This window comes from Globicephala melas, chromosome 2 (assembly GCF_963455315.2).
Source record: "Globicephala melas chromosome 2, mGloMel1.2, whole genome shotgun sequence".
Lineage (NCBI taxonomy): Eukaryota > Metazoa > Chordata > Mammalia > Artiodactyla > Delphinidae > Globicephala > Globicephala melas.
The window spans coordinates 19267730-19290555 of record NC_083315.2 but is presented as its reverse complement, the minus strand read 5'-3'; the positions used below and the strand labels follow the sequence as shown (position 1 = coordinate 19290555).

The window sequence follows — 22826 nt, the reverse complement described above, 5'->3', positions numbered from 1 at the left end:
CAGAAATCTTCCATGGGGCTAAGCAAAACAAAATAGCCCTTATCTGGCCTTCTGCTTATTTGTTCCATTACGTCTGTCCTGAATCTTGAACCACTGCTCTGATCTGCACTAATGTCTATAGATTCCCTTTGTATTCTATAATTGTGTATATAATTATCTCCCTGAAGTCTTGGCATCGGGGTATGATATATCAGTACACCTATGAGGAGGTGTGTACTGCATTATTGGGATAAGCAGTTTAAAACCAAGCAGTGGTGCCTTAGTCAGCTCCTGCTGCTCTAACAAAATACCACAGACTGGGTGGCTTAACTAACTGACATTTATTTCTCACAGTTCTGGAGGCTGGAAGTCCAAGGTCAGGGTGCCAGCTGGTTTGGTTCTTGGTGAGAACCCTCTTCCTGGCTTGCAGATGGCCACCTTCTTGCTGTGTCCTCACATGGTAGAGAGAGAGAGAGAGACAGAGACAGAGAGAGAAAGCTCTCTGATATCTCTTCTTATAAGGGCACTAATTCCATCATGAGGGCCCCACCCCCATGACCTCATCTAAACCTAATTACCTCTCAAAGGAGCATCTCCAAACACCATCATGTTGGGGGGGTAGGGTTTCAGCATATGAATTTGGATTACAGAAGTCAGTCCATAGTAAATGGTTTGGTTGACCGAAGCTTAGTGAAAGTATTACAGCAAATTCCCCTTAAAACATGGATGCTTCAGGTTGGGCATGGCACCCACTTTATAATAACAATGATATCAAACGTTCGTATGACAGTGCAGTGCACCCTTGAATGAAATCACAGTGCTGCTAGTGAGGAAGAAGGCAGGAATTGGATTTGCAGTAGGTAACGAACCATGTCCGCCATGGCCCATAGGTAGGAAAATGTCAGAAGGCCAACATGGTTAGAGTATCAAGACAGGAGGATATCAGCAAGAGCCAGAGGAAGGAGAGACCTGGAAGAAAGCTTAGGTTTTAACCCAAGTGTAGTGGGAAGCCAAAGAAGGGTTGACCAGTGATTTTCACTCGAGTGTTATTCTGGCTACTCTGTGAACAAGGGATTGGACAGAGCAGAAGTGGAGTGTGGAGACTGGTTCAGAGGCTTAGGTCAGATGAGTGGTAATGGTTGCTTCTACCAGTGGGGCAGGGATGGAGGAGGAGTGGTAGATATACTTTGGATGTGAAGGATGAAGGAGAGGGATGTTTCAAGGATAAACCCAAGTTTGGGGCAGATGGCTAGGAGAGTGGTGTAGGAACAAATTTAGGGGGTAGGTGAAATCAAGAATTTCGTTTTGGGCATGTTGAACTTGAGACGCCTTTGGGATACCCACTGACTAGTGTAAGCATGTGTGGAGATATAAATCTGGGTATGATCTGAGCAGTAGGACATCCAAATCCTTATCATTGCAGTGTACAATACAATATTTGGTTGGGGTCATGTAGAGCATCAAGCAAAGAAATACTGTATTTCTTTGTTTCTATTTTAAGTACAAACTTGATAAGCATAAACTTGACGGTTACCTGGTCACCAGTAGCTTAACCCCAGGGATTAGTCTCAGGTTGATTTCATGATTCTGTCAGATTTCAAAATGGCAGCCTGGGTTTTTGTCTTCCTTGGTGCCTTCCAGAGCTCTGAGAGTCTCAAGCAGAGAATGAATGGACTTTGGGCGTCTCATTTGTACCTTCCAAGATGTTCAGATCCTTATGAGTGAAAGACCAAATCCTAGATATAAATTGCTACATAATAAGTCTATGCCTGGAGAACCACTGGTCTCAAATTCATCATTATCATTGGACTTCCCTGGCGGTCCAGTGGTTAAGACCCCACGCTTCCACTGCAGGGGGCACAGGTTCGATCCCTGGTTGGGGAAGTTCCACATGCTGCCCGGTGCAACCAAAAAGAAAAAAGAAAAATCATCCATTATCAGTGTCAACAACTGGCATTTCTTGAGTACATTCTCTATTCCAGGTACTGCAGTAGGTGCTAAAGATAATCAAGATGACAAAGACATGATGCCTCTCATCAGAGTACTAACGATGTATACGGCGGGACAAGTAGTTTCCTAAGTAGACTGAGTGACAACAAGGCTTGTGTACAGCTCTAGGGGTTTCTAGGATGAAGCCACCATTGAGGAGGATGGGAGTATTCAGGAAGGGGGCACCACTATTCCAATGATGTCTAGAAGGTTGGAAAAGTCTAACATAAGCAGAGAAGCTAGAGGTTAGCATCCCAACCAGGGGAGGGATGCAGGCACAGGAACGGGGATGCCTGAGGCATGTTTGAGGACTGATGAAAATATTCTGTGAAAGACTCCGGCCGGGTTGGTGTTCCCAGCACAAGGCTGGCTCCAGGTTGAACTAGTGTCAGAAGCTAGAACTCGTGGACCTCAGCCTCAGACTCTGGCTATTTCCCACGGATTCTCTGTGCCCGGTCTTCCCATCCCATCCTGGATCTGAAGACTGGTGAGGAAGGCTGCTGAGTGGGTCGTGACCAATAGGAAGCACACAGGGGAAGCCGGCTATCCCCTGGGGATCCGTGCAGAGCCCCTCATTCTTCACATCACCTGTAATGGGAAGGAGATTAGTCTCTGCCATCTGGGGGGTGCAGCGGTATTATTTTCCTTTGATAAACCTGTCACACTGAGATATCAGGTTGCAGCAACGGCGGCTGTGACAGACACCGCGTTTCTCCTCTCCGTGTGCCGTGCAAACATTCTTCATTTTGTCAGTGCAGGTCCTTGATGAATTGGTTCTCTTTGGATCTCCACACTCATTTCTGTTATCCATCATTTGGCAGGAGACATATCTTTTCCTAACAAGGAGACTCATGTTTTTAAAACCCTTTTGATAGGTCCTTACCCTGCCCAGGAATCTTCCTTTGGGGATCAGGGCATGCAAAACACATCTTTGCCTGAGTAGCCGAAGCTGCTGGGAAGGATTGAGGATGGAGTGGGCTGGACACCGTGATGAATGTGCTGGTGTCCAGGCTGATGAGGTTGGCTCAGCCAAGGTAGCCCAAGTTCCAAGGCAATGAAGTTCCCCACTCAAGATGAGAATCAGCATCTCGTTGTCCAAACTCGATCTTGTGATTCCGTGTAGGCTGCCTTTCTACCGACAAATTCAAGGAGATTGTTGAATGATCACTTGCCTACATTCTGCCCAGGGATACAGCATGTTGTGGAGAAACATGGTGAATGTTTGCTGGTATAAACACTGAGATCTTAAGGAGATTAGGGCGTTAGGGCAGGCTGGACGGTTAGGGTGGACTTCCCGTGGGTGGTGAGGGTACTTACCCGTGCTGTGACCTGTGACCTCTCTGCCTAGAGGAAATCCCAGGCAAATACTTTTGGTCACACCCTTACTTTCTGACTGGCCTCCTGCATGGTTCAGTTTTCTAAACTAGGTCGCAGAACTAAATTGGCCAATGCACAGAGCATAATTAGCTTTGTAAGAATGGAACTAAGAATGCTTAACCCGCATGCTACATCCATTTGCTGAGACAATAGATGCTCGTCACCAAAGTAGTCACCATTCTTTCAACCACTGACAGCTGCCTCTTTATGGATACATATGTCCCAGGGAGGCGGCATGAACCCAAGCTTCAGCAGGAGAGAATGCATCATAATTACTGAACCCCAGTGAACATCCAAGCCTGGGGTATTGTGATGGTTGTTACTAGTACTCTCAGTATGAGGGTGGTTAACACTAACAGGAATAATGAACTGGCGTTGTCAGCAGGCAGCAGTCATCTTACATTCATATGCTACAGCAACGTGGGACACGTAGCCGCATTCCGGCCACCATGGGTTCATGGTCTGAACTTTGGCTTTAGACGTTTAGAAACGAAATCAGATCTGTTGCTTCATCTTGCTCAGGTGATCCCAGTGAACTGATTCACACTAGCCAGACTCCAAAGAGATTAAAAAAACACACACACAATTAGAGTGTCCATTTATTAAATCATAATGAGAGGCATGCCCTGTGAGTTCATAGGATATGCACGTCATCAAACTAGCAAGTTCCGGGAGAAAAGCTCCAGGAGAAAGCAAATTCAAATGGGGAATTTCTTTAGTGAATGAGGGATCAGAGCAGTGGAGTTGGGTGGAGTTGGATGGAGTTGGATGGCCTTGGGTGTTTCCATAAAGGCTGTCATGGGCTCCGGGTCACCTTTCTCTCCCAAAGGTGATTTCTGACAAGGCGCACAGGTGTGTGCATCGGCCGGTCAGAGTGGTGCGCGCAGACAGTTCGTACACCGGCTGCTCCTTCCTCCTGCCTTGAAGACCAGCCACTACCCTGCGCCCTTCCTTTGTCATTCCAGCCTCACTGTTTTTGTTTTAGCAGGCGTTGATGGTTGGTTATGATTCATGGGTTCACGGATTTTACTTCGCCAACTGCACTTCAGCGTGGCTGCTTTCTGAGGGTTTTCAGAAAGATACCCGGTTCTCGCCCCGTCCCCCGCCATAGTCTATACTGAGTGGACCCTGTGGCTGCCTAAACGCCTTTTGTTTACAAGTCCTGCTTGACCATATTTCAGCTTTGCTGATGGGCCTGTGACCCTCTCTTCGCTGCTTTGGAAGAAATACGGTTGGTTGTCTGTTGACAGTTGGTTCACCTCTAACCCTTAGGAAAGAGCCCAACATGAAATATTCCTTGGTTTCAAAAAGTGAGTGCGGGGACAGGCACAGGGTGATGGAGGAAACGTTACAAGCCGTGTCACTGAGGTGAAGACGTTCTGCATCTTCCGTGGTGGTGGGAGCAGCTTCCCATGACCTCATGGAGGGTGGAATCCACCCATATCTGTGCCTTTGTCTTTGCAAAGCCCCAGGTAGAGAGGGCACCCAGTGGGGGAAGCAGGAAGGGAATGGCTCCTTTTACACACTGAATGGTGCCGCCTCAGGCCAAATGGAAAAACATTTCACGTAAAGCATCATCTCCTGGAAACTGTCGTTTAAGTATCTAAATGCATCGGGATATTTACTTAACTAACATTTATTGATCCTAATATGTGCCCGGCAATCTCATGGGGCTGCTGAGCTGGATTCATGGCTGCCTGGCCACAGAGTCGCTACCATGGCGACAGACAGTAAACAGATAACTTACAATCCAGTCTTGCTGGCTGTCACGGAGATGGGAGGCAAGAGCAGGGTGCGTTCCCAGGGGAGAGACGTGAACCCTGCCCGGGACTTGAGGAAGGCTCCGTAAGAGCAGTGTACGGTGATCTGGGCTTGGAGGTACTGTCTTCAAATATCGGCAAGGCTGTCAGGCAGGGGAGGTCGATGGTTTATCCTCCAAGACCCAATTATCTAAGGAGATGATGTGCTTACTGTGTTTGATAAAAGATGTCCCATTCAATTTGAGATATAATTTTTAAAATATAACTTGGAAGGTTTGATCCGGCTTTGAACTTATATATTACCAACACTTGGGACTTCCCTGGTGGCGCAGTGGTTAGGAATCCACCTGCCAGTGCAGGGGACATGGGTTCAAGCCCTTGTCCGGCAAGATCCCACATGCCGCGGAGCAACTAAGCCCGTGCGCCTAGAGCCCATGCTCCGCAACAAGAGAAGCCACCACAGTGAGAAGCCCGCGCACCACAATGAAGAGTAGCCCCCGCTCACTGCAACTAGAGAAAGCCCGCACGCAGCAAGGAAGACCCAATGCAGCCAAAAATAAATAAATAAATAAATATCACCAACACTTAGTAATGGGAAAAATATAATCTCTGAATATCAGGATGTTGAATTCGTCTAGCACCACACCGAGCAAATGAAAGAATCAAAAGAGGCTTTTATTATGTTTTAAAAGATTTACCGTCTGGAATGTAGCACTGCAGCACAGAGACAGAAGGGAGGCAGTACAGAGATAGTTAAAAAACCAAAAGGGGCACAGAAAGAGAAATGGCCAGCTTGCCAGGAGCTGTAGTAACAAGAGTCATGAATTCAGACCACTTAGTCTGAGCAGGGTTTGTGCCCAGGAGGGGAAGAGATGGAGGTGGGAAGGGGAGAGGTACCAGTTCACACCAGCAAGTCTGGAAACACTCGTGGAGGTGGTTCAGATGGAGGGACCAGGAACCCATGATTCAGTGCCAAGTACAGGTGCACCGGAGTCAGGCCACACACAAGACCGCTTTCCGGCTTCCGATCACCTTGCTGTGCTCTCACAATGCACTTCCAGGGATGCCCCTCTGAGAATGAAAACAGTTTCTAATCATCCTCAGAAGTGCCTTGGGAGAGAGCCATCGGAGGCCAGGGGACAAGTGAAAAGTTCAGTCAAAAGCCAAGACCAGCTTCTCCCCAGCCGGCCATGCAGGAGGGAGGCCGAGATGGCAGATGAGATCGCTAAGGCTCAGGCCGCCCGGCCTGGTGGGAACACAATCTTCAGGAAGATCATTCATAAGGAAATCCCAGCCAGAATCATTTATGAGGATGACCAGTGTCTTGCTTTCCACGACATTTGCCCTCGAGCACCAACACATTTTCTGGTGATACCCAAGAAACATATATCCCAGATTTCTTCGGCAGAAGATGACGATGAAAGTCTTCTTGGACATTTAATGATTTTTGGCAAGAAATGTGCTGCTGATCTGGGCCTGAAGAAGCGTTATCGAGTGGTGGTGAATGAAGGTTCAGATGGGGGACGGTCTGTCTGTCATGTTCATCTCCGTGTTCTTAGAGGTTGGCGGATGAATTGGCCGCCTGGGTAAGCGTGTTGTAGGGATAATTTTCCCTTCTCTATGCAGGGATCAGGTCTGCAAGTTCCAATACGCAAAATAATACTTTTTTTGCCTGTGTATGGAGAGATTGCAGAAATAATTTTAAAAACCCATACATACTAAAAGACATTGTTGCATGGTCTGAATTCTGTATTTGACTTTTTTTTTAATTAATTAATTTATTTATTTATGGCTGTGTTGGGTCTTCGCTTCTGTGTGAGGGCTTTCTCCAGTTGTGGCAAGCAGGGGCCACTCTTCATCACGGTGCGCGGGCCTCTCACTATTGCAGCCTCTCTTGTTGCGGAGCACAGGCTCCAGACGCGTAGGCTCAGCAGTTGTGGCTCACGGGCCTAGTTGCTCCGCGGCATGTGGGATCTTCCCAGACCAGGGCTCGAACCCGTGTCCCCTGCATCGGCAGGCGGACTCTCAACCACTGCGCCACCAGGGAAGCCCTGACTTCTTTTTTTTTAAATATTTGTTGGAATGTTTGAAGGTGGAGTTCATAATTTGGGAGCTTTTTGTTTTTTCTCCCCAAGGAGGACTCAGCATATGTACGTGGCAATAATGCTGTGACTGATCTTTGAAGACAAATTTAAAATTTTCATAAATTTAGCTTTAGCTTTGAAATATCCTTTTAGGGTCAAATATCAGTCCAGGAGAAGATTTTCTAGTCCAGTTCTCTTATTTTCTAAGAACAAAGGAGCATGTGATGTGATTGATCCAGAAAGTGACAGTTGTAGGTGTAACAAAAATGCTTTTTGTCCAGCTCACATGTTTCCCCTGGACTACTGGGTAGCGTGGAAGGGATGAAAGTTGATTTGTCACAGAACCTTTGATGACCGTGTGAAGCCATACAATGGTGTTTGTTTCCTTGTTACCTAAAGCTATTGATTATAAAGACTTGAACATATATTATTTAGAATTAACTCTCCAAATTGAAAACTCATTGTTGTGAATGTGTATGTGCACACTCGCAAAAATTTTTAAGTTATGCATGACTCTGGCTGTGTAGAGTTGGGGGGAGATCTCAGGGTTTGAGTTCTTATGTAGGCTGACAGCAAACCTTTTTGTTTTTCGGTCTTGCCACGCACCCTAGCCTCTCTAAGGTTGCACAGGGCAAATAGTTTTGCTTCTTTCCTTTCCTTCACGTAGGCACTTTCCAGCTTCTAAAATTTATTTAATACTTCTTGCCTGCTTTGTCTCTTCTCTCGTTCTCTTTATGTTCATGGGTTCCTTTCGTTTTTAATCCCTAAGACCATTTTAGTAGATTTTGACACATTTTATTGTAAATTGTTTTTTTTCTAAATGTTTCATTTTATTAGTGATTTTAAAAATTCAGGGGGAGTGGATCAGGGAAATCGGCTGTATATGTCTTACAAGTGAGTTTTTTCCAACTGTCATTTTTTTACATTGTTTATGGTGTTTAAAATATTTATATAGTTAATGTATCAATTTTTAATTTAGTTCATATTTTTAAGAGCCTTTCCCACCCTAGGAGGATTTATAAAAAAAAATTTTCCCCTAATACTTTATGGCTTTACGTATTTTTATGACTTTTTTATGAGGGAAGGTCTGGGGCGGGGGAAGAGTTTTGGAGGAATTATATATTATATATAAGAAGGTTGAGTCTACTTTCCTTAGGCTTATTGACTTTCCCATTGATTTCGTCAAACTATTGCTAATAAATCAGGTAGATAACCAAAAAAAATAAAATAAAATAAAGCCAAGGCCAACAGGATGGAGGTACCAAGGCATCTCCCAAGCACGGCTGTTAGTCTGCACAGATTCATAACTGCTTCCCAAGCAGAACGTGAGAGAGAAGGACACTGGGGGGATGGAGGAGGGAGGGAGGGAGCAAGAGCCCCACAACGAAAAAAGCAAAGTCTAGATGCAAAAGTCGAGCTGGGAATCCGCCGGGGTTCAGAACCATCGGTTAGTGCGCATGTTAACCGCCTCCAGACTGGACGTCTGCACCCCTTGGTGCAGGTCCATCACTCTGCTGAAAGTCTCGCTGTGTTTCTCCTAACACAACATCCCAGCTGTTGGATGCTCCCCTCACTCACCCTCTCCTCCCCACCAAGCCCTCCGATCCACTGTCAGCAGGAGCTGAGTCGGGAGTGGGTTTGTCCGAACCTCCTTCAGTTGTACCTCACCTGCAGGAGGAGGCTTGGGGCCTCTGTGCTCATCCCCCAGACTTCCTGGAGGTGCTGTCCGTTTGGCTGATGCAAGAATCAAAAAGTTATACACTTGGAAGTAGAACCCTGGATCACAACACAGCAGCTTTGCATGATGTCTTGTCCAGCCTAACCCTTTACTGTGTACAGAATTTTTTTAAACTATTTTACTCCAAGTGGAGTATGCTGCTAACTTCTCACGCTTGGGGAAGTGTTTGTTCTTCTTCCCCTCCTGCCTGGCTCCCAATCTTCAGCTCTGGTGTGTATAAACTTTCTAAGGGATGTGTTTCCCATCTACCTTCCAGTGTCCCTTTCCTTCCTCCTCTAGGTCTTTGCCTGATCTGCTTCCTCCTTCTCAGCGTTCAACGTATGAACCAAATCTCAGGGGTGACGTGTGACATTTATCCATTGCATTTCACCAGCGATGCCTTGCTGAAGTCAGCCTGCATGTGGTTCTAATACGTGAACCTTCCCTTGTCTCTTCCAAGTTTGTAAGGAGAAAGCTCTGGCATGCACATAATCCAATCTCTAGTTGCTGAAGTAATTGCATTACATTTTTGTAAACATTCGGGTCTCGTTGGTCATTCTGGTCTATAAATCCAAATAATACGCTGAAATCTATTTTGCTGGGCTTTGCAGCTAATTGCCAGAGATTTGTCAGCTTAAAATGCTTTGCTTTATTTTATTATTTTTAAAAGTCTGTCCTATTAACCAGAGTAAGACAAATACAACCCAGATTCCTTAGTACGGGGTCCCAGACATTCATCCAATACACACTTGTTGAATAAGTACTGACAGCCAAGACAAAGGGTGAACTGGTGGCTGTCCAGTGGTTGTTACATATCCAACAGACTAGCATCCAGAGGAGGGACGCCCAGATTTGATGGATTTTGTCTTTTTCAGAGACCCATTGGGCCTGGGTGGGCCCTATGTGGCTCCTCTGGTTTGCAGTATACGTGCAGGTCTGTTGTTTTGCTCAACTGCATAAAAATATTCTTTCTTCACAAATATACCTTTGAGTAAGTGTTCTCAGGGAAGCTTGAGCTATTCCTAGAATTGAGGGCTCCTTGGCAAAATGCTTGGAAATACCGGCCCACAAAGATTAAGGTTGAAAAGCAGGTCTCCAGGACATCCTGTCCTCATATCCATCACGCAGGGCACAGAATCATGACCAGAGGGAACACCTCTCTCCTTCCCTTCTAGAGCAGTTTAGAAGTTTAGGTCGGGATGTGTGGTCATTCGTGGGTGATTCTGAGACTAGTTACAAAATTTTAAAATATGTTGCTTTGTTTTCACATTTAGAATGTAAACTGAGTCCCTCAGGACTCGTCTGTTCTCTCCCCCTCCCATTGGCCTTCCTGATGCTGAGCGGAGTCCCAGTGCACAGTATTTCAGCTGAAGGAGCCTGAAAAGTGAGATGGAGTTGGTGGGATGGAAAAGAGAAGTAGTGATAAGGGTGGACAGCTGGGATATAGTGATTGTTGTGTGACAGGCGCTTTCAAATGGTATATCTTTTATCTGTATCCACCCATCAATCCATGTGTGTGTGTTACATGTAGTATAGATTAGTATATAGTGTATGTTATATATGTTATAATATCTCTGTATAAGGTGGGCCTCGTTATCCTCCTTTCACAAAGGAACCTGCGACCGGGAGACACTACATAATTTCCCCTAAGTCACTCCACCAGGGCTTGGCTGGAGCCAGGATTTGAATCTGTGTCTTTATTTCTCTAAATCCCAGGCTGAGGAAACCACATCACGAAACTCGTCCGAAAGCAAAGTCAGTCCTCAGAGAACAGCAACACACCTTCCCTTGAAAAATCACTTCTCTCTTCACCTTCAGAGCCCTTCTTCCCGTTAGACTAAAGGGCAAGGTCTGGGCTGCTGTTTCCTAACGACGATTCAGTCATCAGCGTGGACTGTTGCGCTCAGATGCTTTTTATGTATAATACTTGCATATGTTTGGGCACTTCAGATGTATATTTCAGGTGGTCAGAAAACTTGCTTACACGTGTTACTTGATTTTGCAGTTACTCTGGGTCAGTGAGGCAGGCCTGAACTTCTGCCCAGCCCTACCGAGTTCCACAGGGTCTGGACAGCAGATTTTCTATCCTCTGCATCCCCTTGCAGCTCTGTGGTGGAGCAAAGGACTGAACAAAGGCTACTGGATGTGACCATAGTCGGACTTGGTTGAGTAGAGACCCAGGTTCACTCTTCTCCATCCTTCTCTCCCACCGACAGGCCACAGTGGTCCCAAGCATGCTCCTGCCATCTGTCTTTCCAGAAGCCAGGCTGGGGTCGAACATTAGGTGTTGATTTTCTAACTGTAAGGACACAGCTTCCCAGAGCTGCTTCCCCAAGGGGGGGACCGTGTCCACCGAAAAGAGAAGTTTTAATTGCCAGGTGCCACAGTGACGTGTCGGGGCCACCCTCAGACCCACCCTTACCCCTATGTTCTCCACCACGGTTGACGGCAGCCCCCGTGTCCATGCTGGGGACTTGGGAGGCATCCTGGCCTTCCCTCTCCACGCCGCTGATCACCTAATCTTCCCGGCTTTCCCTCTAAACTCTTTTAGAATCTGTTCCCCCGATCCAACTACCACCACCTGCGCCGTCCTGTCCTTCCTTTGCCGGAGCACAGCTGCTAACTTGTCTTCTGCCTCAGAGCCACCTTCCTCACAGCTGCAAAGCCAGCCGCCTACCTGTATGGCTTCCCTGTCTACACCTTTATCCATTTATCCATCAGTGGACACACAGATTGTTTTCATGTCTTGGCTATAGTGAATAATGCTGCAGTGAACATGGGAGCATGCATATCTCTTCAAGGCACTGATTTCATTTCCTTTGGGAATATATCCAGAAGAGGGATTCCTGGATCACATGGTAGTTCCATTTTTAATTTTTTGAGAAACCTCCGTAACATTTTCCATACTGGCTGCACCATTTTGCATTCCCACCAACGGTGCACAGGAGTTCCATTTTCTCCACATCCCCACACTTGTTAACTTCTATTTTTCTGATAATAGCCGTCCCAACAGGTGACATCTCATCGCCTACCAGCACTTCTGATACCAGCTCCTTCCCGTCTTCTCTGTGTCTGTCTCTGGTACCAAAAGCCATAAGGAAAGGCAGAACCTTAAATCTGTAATTCAAAGGTCCAAGAAATATGCAAGAACATAGAAGGTTGAGGTGAATTATAATAAAGTTACATAAAAGGGGAAAAGAGGTAACAACTGATCATTATTTGCAAATCTTTTCAGCAGGTGTCCATTTTTATAGGGACATATATTTTTTTATATATTTTTATATACATGGCCGAGGGCAAGCAAGGAGGAAGAAGGTCCCTTAATGTAGCATAATTACCACAGTCAAGTCTCAGGACCTCTCAGCAGGAGCTCTTATGCTATCACAGCATTTCATTTTCCAAGAATAACTGTGCCCTGGTGAATCAGCCGTGGTTGGCCATGGCCAATTTTCACATTCATTTATGTTAAAAGTGCTCTTCATGGAAAACCTTCTCCTTTATGAACCTTGTCCACAAGACGAAAGTGGCATTTTAGATAACCCATTGCATTCTCTCTACAAACACAGGCCAGGTTGCCCCCAGCACCTGGCCCTGCACACTGGGTTCTTCTGGAACATCTGTCAATGACACAGAGCATTGCTTTTTTGCCACCTCCTGAGAGGGGTGAGGTACAGGAGGGAGGAGTCGGGGTGGGTGGGAACTTTGACAGCTACCTGGGCTGGGCAGTGGTGGGCTATCCTTCATCCGTCATCCATGTCTCTGCTTCAGAGCCCATCCGGGGGCTCAGCAGCCAACGATGAAGCCTCTTTTTCAAGAGCATCTTTGTTCATCCAAACATTTACCCAGGATCTGCCATGGGTAGACCCTGGGCTGGACACTGAAAATCCAAAGACAAAAGTAAGACATAAGACACGGTCCTGCCTTAAGGAGCTTGTGGACAGGTCAGGGCAGCGTGCAGTGTAGGAAGTGTCACCACGGAGCTCTGTCCGCTGCCGTGGGGACACAGAGCAGGGCACCGACCCCACCTGGCAGCAGGGCACTGGGTCTTGCTAGTAACGCGGCAGCCGGTCTCCAGGGGTGTGCCAGAGTCGATGGAAGGGGCCAGGGGAGGGCAGCCCAGGTAGAGTGCATACCTTTACCTTGGTCCAGAAACAAAAAGTGCCCAGTGGGCAGCGAACCAGCCCCAAGCATCTTAGCTACTAGACCCAGAGTGTGGGAAATGAGGTTGGGGAAGTAGCGTTCAGTCGCCAGGTTCTGTTTGCAGATGAAGGGACCGGTGGGCAAATGAAATGGCCTGCAGAGAGAATGCAAGTCAAGACTGAAACATAAGGTTCAGTTCTCAAGCCTCCTTTCCTTTAGTGAACAGGCAAAACAGTTAAGAACACAGACCCGGAATCAGACAGGTAGGGCTGGCGTCCTGACTCTGCTGCAAGTTAGTTTCTCTGCCTTTATTTTTTTAATATAAATTTATTTATTTAATTTTGGCTGTGTTGGGTCTTCGTTGCTGTGCGAGGGTTTCTCTAGTTGTGACGAGCATGGACTGCTCTTAGTTGCGGTGCGCGGGCTTCTCATTGCGGTGGCTTCTCTTATTGCGGAGCATGGGCTTCAGTAGTTGTAGCACTCAGGCTCAGTAGTTGTGGCTTGCGGGCTCTAGAGTACAGGCTCAGTAGTTGTGGCGCATGGGCTTAGATGCTCCGTGGCATGTGGGATCTTCCCAGACCAGGGCTCGAACCCATGTCCCCTGCCTTGGCAGGCGGATTCTTAACCACTGCGCCACCAGGGAAGCCCCGTTTCTCTACCTTTAAAATGAGGATTGTATGAGGGACTGTATACACGGATCTGGTGTGAGGGGACCACAAGGAATAGCACCGGGACCTTGAGATTTATAGCAGCTGAGCCGTAAGCACCCTTAGACCCTCGGTGATTGGGGGAGGAAGAAAGCAGTTACCACACCCAAGGGAGTCTGGTAGAGTCCCCTCCCTTGAGAGCAGCCTGGCCCTCAGCCCAGGGCTGTAACCAGTCTGAGCGCTGGATGGGAAGGCTCAGGGCAACACTCACCCTTCCCTGACTTCCTCCTTCCTCCCTCATCTCCCCTGGGGCCCCCACTGGCCAACCCCCTACCAGACGCCAGAGAGTTCAACCCTCAGTCAACCCTCCGTACAGGTCAGCCTCCCGGGGACAGAGCAGAGCGGAGGGTGGCTCTGAAGGACACAGGGAAGGTGTTGGGGAAGCACACCTCCGGAGGGAGTGAGGGGATTTTTGTTTTCGTTTTTTTGTATTTTTTTATATTTTTTTAATCCTTTTTTTTGGCCGCACCACGCACCATGCGGCATGCGGGATCTAGTTCCCTGACCAGGGATTGAACCCGTGCCCCCTGCAATGGAAATGCAGAGTCCCAACCACTGGACCGCCAGGGAAGTGCCTGGGAGAGTGAGGTTTAAGTGAGATAATACAGCAAAGCGCCTTGGTGGAGTTTTTGACCCCAAATAAGTGCTCAGTCGAAGCTACACTAGAATCTAGTAGTATGTTTGTGTATGTGTGCCAAGGTAGATGAGATGGCAGACTAAGCAGCAAAGGGAAGACGGGAGGTGGGAGCATTCTCCCCAGATGGCCATCCTGAGGCTGGGATGGACGTGACGGATGAGCCCAGGAAGGCGAGTTGCCCGTGTTGGGCGTGACCATCTGTTGTCGGGTTGTCAAGTTTAGATGTTATTCTGAACCATGGGCTTTTAGGCCTAGAACAATTGGGGGTGGCTTTATCGTCTTTGAGAACCCACAGTGAGATCATCTGTAGGTTATTTAAATGGTTTGGTAACGTGAAATATGAACACAGAGATGAAATCTGCAAATGGGTGATCCAGGACCACGGAAATCAGCATTCTGTATGTGGAGATAGAAACAACTCAAAGTCATCTCTCCTAATCGAACCCACCACACAAACCTGCTCACGAAATAGCCTGACCAGGGAACTCTGCGAATCTTCTAGATCTGAGGAAGGTTTTACAACTTCTCCTTGCCCTTCTGTTCTGTTTCAGCCCTTATTTTAAAATGTTCTTTCTTAATTTTAACTCAGTCCCCAAACTCCATCCGTTTCCTTTCCTTCCATCCTCTGTACAGACACATAAACACAGTGTTCTTTACTCCCCCTCCCCCCCAAAAGAGGAGCTAAAACCAGAAGAAATCAGGATTACTTTAAGAAAATTGGCACAAGGAGATTAAATCTTTCTTGGAATTTTCTTGAAGATTTTTTTTCCTTGAAAAGAAAGCCAAACTGTAAAGTAAAACACAGTTAATAAACAAAAACCTCACACATCTAAAATTTCGTTATTTTCCGAGATGAACTAACATTTTGCCCTGTCTGCTTTTCCTAATATGCACATTTCATGTGGCCCAAATCCTCATTATGGGAAACATTTCCATATCCACCTCTCAGCTGCAGGCTTTCCTGGGTAGTAAAATGTGTGCTTCGCGGTTTCAGAAGCCCTGGCTCTTACTTCGCCAAAAGGAGCAAATCTTTAAAAATGAAATTTTCCAGGCACTTAGCCCCTAAATCCACCTTGTAGAGGTAGATGATTCTGAATCTTATCAGCCCACAGAATGTCTCACAGCCTTTAAAAGTGTCATCGGCCGTTCCCCTGTGCAGCACGACCAGTGATGCTGTGTAGGGCGGCAGGAGCGGCTGCAAATTTGTACTAAAAGCTGTGTTTTGAACCTTCATTAAATTTCTTACTTGCTGGCAGCCTAAATCCCTCGAAGGCCTGGAGTCTGTTGATTCCCGTTCACTTGTTCTCATTAAACTGGTCTCTAGGCTGTAGCTGTGCTTTGAACAAAGTTGGGCTGCGTGGGAAGATTCAGGGCTCGTCTGGGGGCGGGACTCTCTCACTGTGGCTGCTGCCGCCCTGTGGGTTGTCTCGGGCCCGGAACCAAGTTCTGCGCCGTCCAGCTTTGTGCTTGGCCTTCCCGAATCCAGCCTTGTCTTCTACTCTGTCCGTCGCTTATGGCCGCAGCCTCAATCTCACCCCTCCCTGATGTCCAGTCCCAACCAGAGGCTGCCCCTGCCTGGCCGCCATGGGCCTCAGGCGTGGACCGGCCAAACAGATTGGGGGAGGAAGCATAGACCCACAGCATCTTAAAGCCAGAAAGAATATTAAGAATTTTCTAGTCTGGCCTCTTCGTGTTTAGATGAGGACATTTGTGTCCAGAAAATGCATCATTGGCCTTTAATGGTAAAGGTCACCTCAGAGCCCGTAGCAGACCTGGGAGTGAGAACCCACAATTTCGTGGCACGAATTGTATTTGGGGTATTTAACAAAAATTCCTTCTTCTGTTACGACTGTCAGTACCTCTAGAACTAGAAGTTTCTTGCACCAACATCCTAGTGTCCTCTTTTTTTTTTTCTTTCTTAAATGTTTTCTGGCCGTGCCACGCGTCTTGCAGGATCTTAGCTCCCCAACGGGGGATCAAACCCAGGCCCTCGGCAATGAAAGCACCGAATCCTAACCACTGGACCACCAGAGAATTCCCATATGATCTTTTAAAATTCAACTTTGAGGGCTTCCCTGGTGGCACAGTGGTTGGGAGTCCGCCTGCCGATGCAGGGGGCGCGGGTTCGTGACCCGGTCTGGGAGGATCCCACGTGCCGCGGAGCGGCTGGGCCCGTGAGCCATGGCCGCTGGGCCTGCGCGTCCGGAGCCTGTGCTCCACAGCGGGAGAGGCCACGGCAGTGAGAGGCCCGCGTACCGCAAAAAAAAAAAAAACAACTTTGAAACAGTTCAGTGGAAAAAGGGTCATGGTATTAAGATTTATGTCAACTTCTGCTTGCTGCATATTAATGGGCAAAGCTGTAACCCTCCAGATACCTGAACTGGGCCCGGGAGGTGATACTCTGCAGTCTGGGGCCACTTGCGGCAATTTGGTGACTCAAGTGTATAAAATTTCCCTTTCTTCCTCTGATGATTCATTAAATAAAATGAACCTGGAAAGGTCTTGAAATGTATACCAAACATATATTTTGTTTGTTTCACTAACCCATCATCTGTTAGGGACCATATCCCAGGCAGTAAGATCAATGACGTTTATACACAGAGGGCGGCCTGGTAGGTGTTCAGGGCGTGCAGGACTCTGGTGAATACCGTGCAAAGCGTTAAGATGTGTTGACCCTCAGTCGCCACCAGGGTTAACCCTTTTAGCTACCCGTGAAGTCACGATTTTACTTCTGTGCCCCGTGTGCCCAGAGAACGTGTGGGTCCTTTGCTGAGATTGTGTCTGTAGCGCACACGGTGCAGGCTTCCTCCACTCCAGGGAAGACAGCTTCCTCCCAGGCAGGATGTGAAGCCACCACGTGGTGTTGGGTCCTCAGCCGGTTCAGATCCTCACAAGAGACCCTCTTGTCTTCCAGGCTCTGTGGCTACCCTCCTTTCTATGACGAAAATGACTCCAAGCTCTTCGAGCAGATTCTCAAGGCAGAATATGAGTTCGACTCCCCCTACTGGGACGACATCTCCGACTCCGGTAGGTCTCTCGGCTCCTTGTGGGCGGCTCCTGGGACCCCGACACCCAGCCCACCCGAGTCTCCAGCGGTCCCCGGGGGCTCAGAACGGTCCTGAGGCTCCTGAGGATGCTACGCACTTAGACTTGACTTGAGAAGCGAGGAGAGGCTTGGGACACGTGTGGGACACGTGCCCCGAGCCAGGCTGAGGGGTGGGGACTCACTTCTCCACCACTCCTGGCCGTACCCTGAGCTGGGTGCTCTGGAGTGAGACCGTATTAGCTCGAGTTTATTGGGCTTCCTTGCTGTGTGCTGTGCACTCTAAACTCCGCGCGTGTGCCTAGTCCACCCAGTCCTCAGGACAGCCTATCAGGTGGGGATTACTATTAGCCCCATTTGACAGATGAGGAAACTGAGGCCCCAGAAGGTGAAATAACGGCTAGTAAGTGGCAGAGCTGGGGTTTGAACCCACGCCCTCACTCCAGAGCCCGAGTCTCAGCTACTGTGCCACACAGAACATTCCCAGGGAAGTTCACTTCCTCCTCAGGGATAAAAATCAAACCCCAGGCCCACGTAAGCAGATGGAATGTCTCCAGCCTCAGTTTCCTCCCTGACAAGATGAGGATGGTAATAATACCACTCCCACCCTTGTAGGTGGTGTCAGGATCACATGAAATAATGAATGAGCTATTAAAATATCCCATTTTATTATTTGTGTTATTTCCTCCTAACTGGAAATGCCCTGCTTTCTTCCTCCATCTTCCAAACCCTAGGATCGGGCTATAGTTCTCCAAGTCTTGCAGGAAAGAGCCACATGGGGGGTAGTTTGCTCCTGAGTCAGGAAGGGACCCCGCTGTCCCCCGGAAGTCCAGCCCTGTGGGCAGGGAGCTGCCGGACGCCACAGGGCGACAGATTTCCCGCCTGGCACGTGTCATCTTCTGGTTCTGGGTCCCAACCTCTCACGTTCTCAGTGTCCTGCTCTGGGTCATACCTGGTCCTGGGCCTCCAAGCAGTTTTGCTTCCCCACCGGGGCACATCTCCTGCACCGTAATTTCCTGCTCGCTGGTTGTAGTCATCCGCGGAGGCTGCAGAGGGGGCTTCTGGGGGGCTGTGCATCCACCGTGGGTACTCGGGCGACTTTGTTGACTCGGTGAGCTCCTAACGTGAGGACGTCAGCAAAACAGCTCCCTAAGGCAGCAGTGAGCTGAGCGAGAGGCACCTGGCGACAAAGATATTTCACCTTTTCCCCCGAAACAAAGGCGCCACTAGCTGCCGGCGGGAAGGGACTTGGAGCTGGGAAGGCAGGGTCACCACTCAGAAACCCAAACCTTGTCTTCCCTTTTCCCCAGATGCTGGTACCACCTGCCTTTTTGTCCCAGGTCCCGAGTGTCCGTGGAAGGCTGGTCTCGTGTTTCCATGGTAACCTTGATACCCACAGAGGCACCCTGGTATCATATTGTCATATCTCAAGCCACATACTGACTCCCCCTCTTGTGCCTTCCTTTTGAACAGCAAAAGACTTCATTCGGAACCTGATGGAGAAAGATCCAAATAAAAGATACACATGCGAGCAGGCAGCTCGGCACCCGTGGTAAGAAGAATCACCCGCTAGAGATGCCGGTCAGCTGGGGCTTCGTTGTGAAAGCCACGGGTGAAGCTTGCATCCCGTCTGGCCCGTGGGTTTCATCCTTTCCCCAAACCAACACTCGAGGACACAGTCTTCTGAAGGCACTAATTGCAGATGCACAAAAGATAGCTGTAGCTTTTTCGCTTCATGTGAAGTATTTTAGGATCATTTTTAGTGAGGGTGATTCCCAAAGGAGGCATTAAGAGTGGCGTTTTATTCCTTGAACTTATTACTCAGTCCGTAAATGAATTGAGGTCACATGTTCTTTTCCTTTTAAGATGCTTTTCAAGTGAGTGTTTCTTCACCTCCAGAGGGATGAGTTGATAGTTTACGACATCCTGGACTACATTTCCTGCGGTGCCCCGAGGCCACCTTGTTTTTGTGCCACTTACTAGGGTTGAACCCAGTGACTTTGGGTTTATACTTCTCTGAGCCTGAATTTTCTCATCTTTAAAGTGAGCATAACAGTACCTAGTTTACAGGATTGAAGTAAGCAGTGACTGAGATCGTGCACACACAGAAAGGGTTTAGTGCATCTGGCACGTAGCAATTGCATCATTCAGCTCTTATTAAAGCACCATGAGCCTCCTTTTTGAAACAAAGGCCAGGAGTAGTAAAATAGCCGATACAGTGCGCAGACCCTTGACTTCAGGAGACATCCGCCCCGACCAGTCCTCTAGAACACTGTTCCCTGTTGATTCCACCGTCTCCTGCGGCATTTTCTCCGGATGCTCATATGCTGATTAACCTTCCAAAGGGGACCTGCCCAAGGTCCTTTCCTGGCCAGCTTCACAGTATTGTAATGTATAGTAACAGCCGTCATTTATCATCTATGATGTCCCAGGCCCTGTGCTAATCATATTAAAATATCACCGCATTTTTTCTTTTATGATAATCCTGTAAGGTAGATTTTTGTCTCCATTTCTGAGATAAGGAAATATATGTAGAAAGATAAAGAAACTTAGCCAACAGGACACAACTAGCTAACAGCAAAGCCAGAAATGTTTCCAGGAAGAACTGTCAGATTCCAAAATGATGCTCTTCAACCCAAACTGACAGGAGAGGGAAAGGGGAAGGAAGGAATTTTCTGAAAAGGAGGCAGTTTTGATTGTGTGTCAGCCTGATATTTTTTTAATAAGTCACTTTGGATGATAGGTCAAAGTATGTGACAGTGAAGATAAGAAAGTTTTTCTTATTTTATAAACAGTTGGCTTTTACAGCTGTATGAGACTTTTTCCCCAGTTTTACAGAGAGAGAGTTGGCATGCAGCACTGTATAAGTTTAAGGTGTTAGAGCATAATAACTTGGCGTCCATATATGTTGCAAAATGACTACCACAATAAGTTTACTTAATATCCATTGCCTAATATGTTAATTACAAAAAATTATTTTCCTTGTGGGGAGAACTTTCAGGATTTACTCTTAACAACTTTCAAGTATGCCATAAAGCAGTGTTAACCATTGTCACCCGGTTGTACATTACAACCCCAGTACTTATTTATCTTTCATGTAGGAGGCTTTTGAGGTTATCTTAGAGAGGAGGAAAATGACCTCAAAAGAAGGGAAGTGATTTGCTTCCTAGAACTTGTTCACTGATCCAGCCTCACTCTGTGGAAGGCAGGAAGGCCAGTTAAAACCTCATCTCTCCTTCACCAGACATTTTTGAAAAAAAACAAAGAAGAGAAAGGTCAGTTTCACCGTCAGGGGCCTGGCAGAGGGGCAAGGTGGGCTCAGAGTCAAGCAGGACTTCACGGAGATGCCAGCCTCACCCGGGCCGTCCAGGGTAGGGCGGGGATTCCAGGCTGGGCTAGCCAGGGGGGCTTCAACTCTGCACCCTCCTCAGCGTTCATGGAGACCCCTCCCCTCCCCGGATTCCAGCCAGCCAAGCTGCGGTGACCACAGGAACTGGGATGGATCCCAGGAGTTGGGGATACACACCAGGCATCACCAAGCCTGTTTTGAGCAAGTGACTAGAAAAGTGTACAGTCAGAGCCGTGCAGGTAGAACAGACCATGTACAAAACACAAAAACACCCAAAGGCGAGGAGAAGAGTTTAATGATCTGTGTGTGGAGAAGAAGAGCCAGACAGGCCTGATGGAGCGGGATTGATATAAACGCCACGTCCTTCGTTAGTGTAGAGGCAGCAACAGGGAAGCGAGAGAGCGTCGGGAGACCCAGATGAAACGGGGGTGTGTGTGTGTGCGGATTCATAAGGGAAGTCTCCTGTCTCGGGGCGTTGTTCAGTTCCTAGGACAGTCAGGGTGACATCCAGGGTCCCTTCCAGTGCTGAGCCTCCACGCCTCCGGGCTTGTGGGTGAATGACGCTGAAGCGGGGGGCGCTGAGCGTCCCACGTGATCCCTGGCCGACGGGAGCAGCAGCGTGGTTGCGGTGCCTATTGTTTTTTGTTTAAGTTTTTTTCTCTCTTCTCTTTCTTTTTTTTTTAACACCTTTATTGGAGCATAATTTACATGGTTGCGTTAGTTGCTGCTGTAGAACGAAGCGAATCAGCTCTACATACACGTATATCCCCGCGCAGTTGCCTGTTTGAGGAAGGTCGTGAGCCGTCGTGAGCCGAGGTGGCGTTACCTCCAAGAAGAGTGTTTCACAGCGGCCTCCGGGCCGCCGTGTGCCCCGCTTGGTCCTTACCCAGCGGCAGCGCGCCCTGGCGCTGTGGGAAGTGAGCACGGAACGTTCCTAGAATAACTGAAAATTTGTATTTTCCTCCCCTCTCAGCCTTTTGCTCACCCACAGGGAAGGGGGTCTCCCTGACACCCCGCCACCCGGCCTGTTGGGTTTGGAGCCGGCTCTGCCCCCTCATCAGTGCTCAGCCCGAGAATTCCGTCCTTCCCACCACTTCTGCCCCCTGGTTTCCAAGAAAGAGCTGACCACCCCGAGGTGGAGCTGGCGTCCTTTTCTGAGGATGCAGCTGTTACAAACAGGAGGAAACACTCATGTGAGGCCTCCAGGAGGAGAGGCTGAATAACGACATCTGCTCCCCAGCTTCCTCGTGCCTGGGCTTTCGGGTGGATTTGCTCATTCACGTGTTTCTCTTCACTGATGTGCATCTGGGGAAAGCAGGCAATTGACAGTTGTTGGAGATGGAAACCTGCCTGGCCTTGGTTCGTTTCTGAGTATCCTCTGAGCTGTGTATTTTCAGCCCTGCTGGGAAAACTAGAGGAGTCTATTTAGGGGGGGTCTTGCTCTGAGCTGGGAATAGCAGACTGTACGGTATTCTAAACTTAGGCCCAGCCTGGCACAGACTTACCTTCCAGAGTCCACCAGCCATGTTTTCGGTTCCTAAAAGGAAAGGCTGGTGGTGGGAACATATTTTTTATCCAGGGCTGGTTTCCTATCTGAATAAGCCCCAAGCTTGTTCCTCTCACGTCCTAAATCGGTTGAACACGGCAGTCTGTGCCCAGTCTGGTCTGTGTCCAGGGCCCTCGGAGTCTGGGACCTGACGGGCTCTGCCAGCCAGAAAGTATGGTCAGTGTGCCCGGCATCTGTCTGCCCCTTAACAGTTCCGAGATCCAAGAAATTACTTCTGAGGCATCAGGCATCAGCTCAGAATTGAATAGTTTGGTGCTAAAGGAAAGGGAAGATGGATGGCTTCAAGCCCAGAAAAGACTGAGCAAAATGCAACTTCCTGTGAGACTGGGGGAGGCCAAGCGGTCAAATGTAGAGCGAGGGTGGCATTGAGGTTGAGAAGGGATGTGAGGGAGAAGAATGGGCTGGAGGGACCCCCAGCTCATCAACGAGACTGGCGACTGTAAGCCCAGAGAGAAGAGGGAGATGTAAGAACGAATG

General features: G+C 48.2%; 1 protein-coding gene and 1 pseudogene across 7 annotated transcripts in view; both read left to right on the top strand.

The window, feature by feature from the left end:
* Positions 1 to 22826, top strand: part of CAMK1D (calcium/calmodulin dependent protein kinase ID) — a 415209-nt gene that overhangs the window by 382934 nt on the left and 9449 nt on the right. For all 7 annotated transcript variants that reach the window (XM_060293260.1, XM_060293277.1, XM_030836975.2 and 4 more), the window contains exons 7-8: positions 17305 to 17417; positions 18907 to 18985. In XM_060293260.1, coding sequence (XP_060149243.1) covers positions 17305 to 17417; positions 18907 to 18985 — 192 coding nt within the window. The remainder of the gene's footprint in view (positions 1 to 17304; positions 17418 to 18906; positions 18986 to 22826) is intronic.
* Positions 6183 to 6695, top strand: LOC115842242 (adenosine 5'-monophosphoramidase HINT1 pseudogene; annotated as a pseudogene).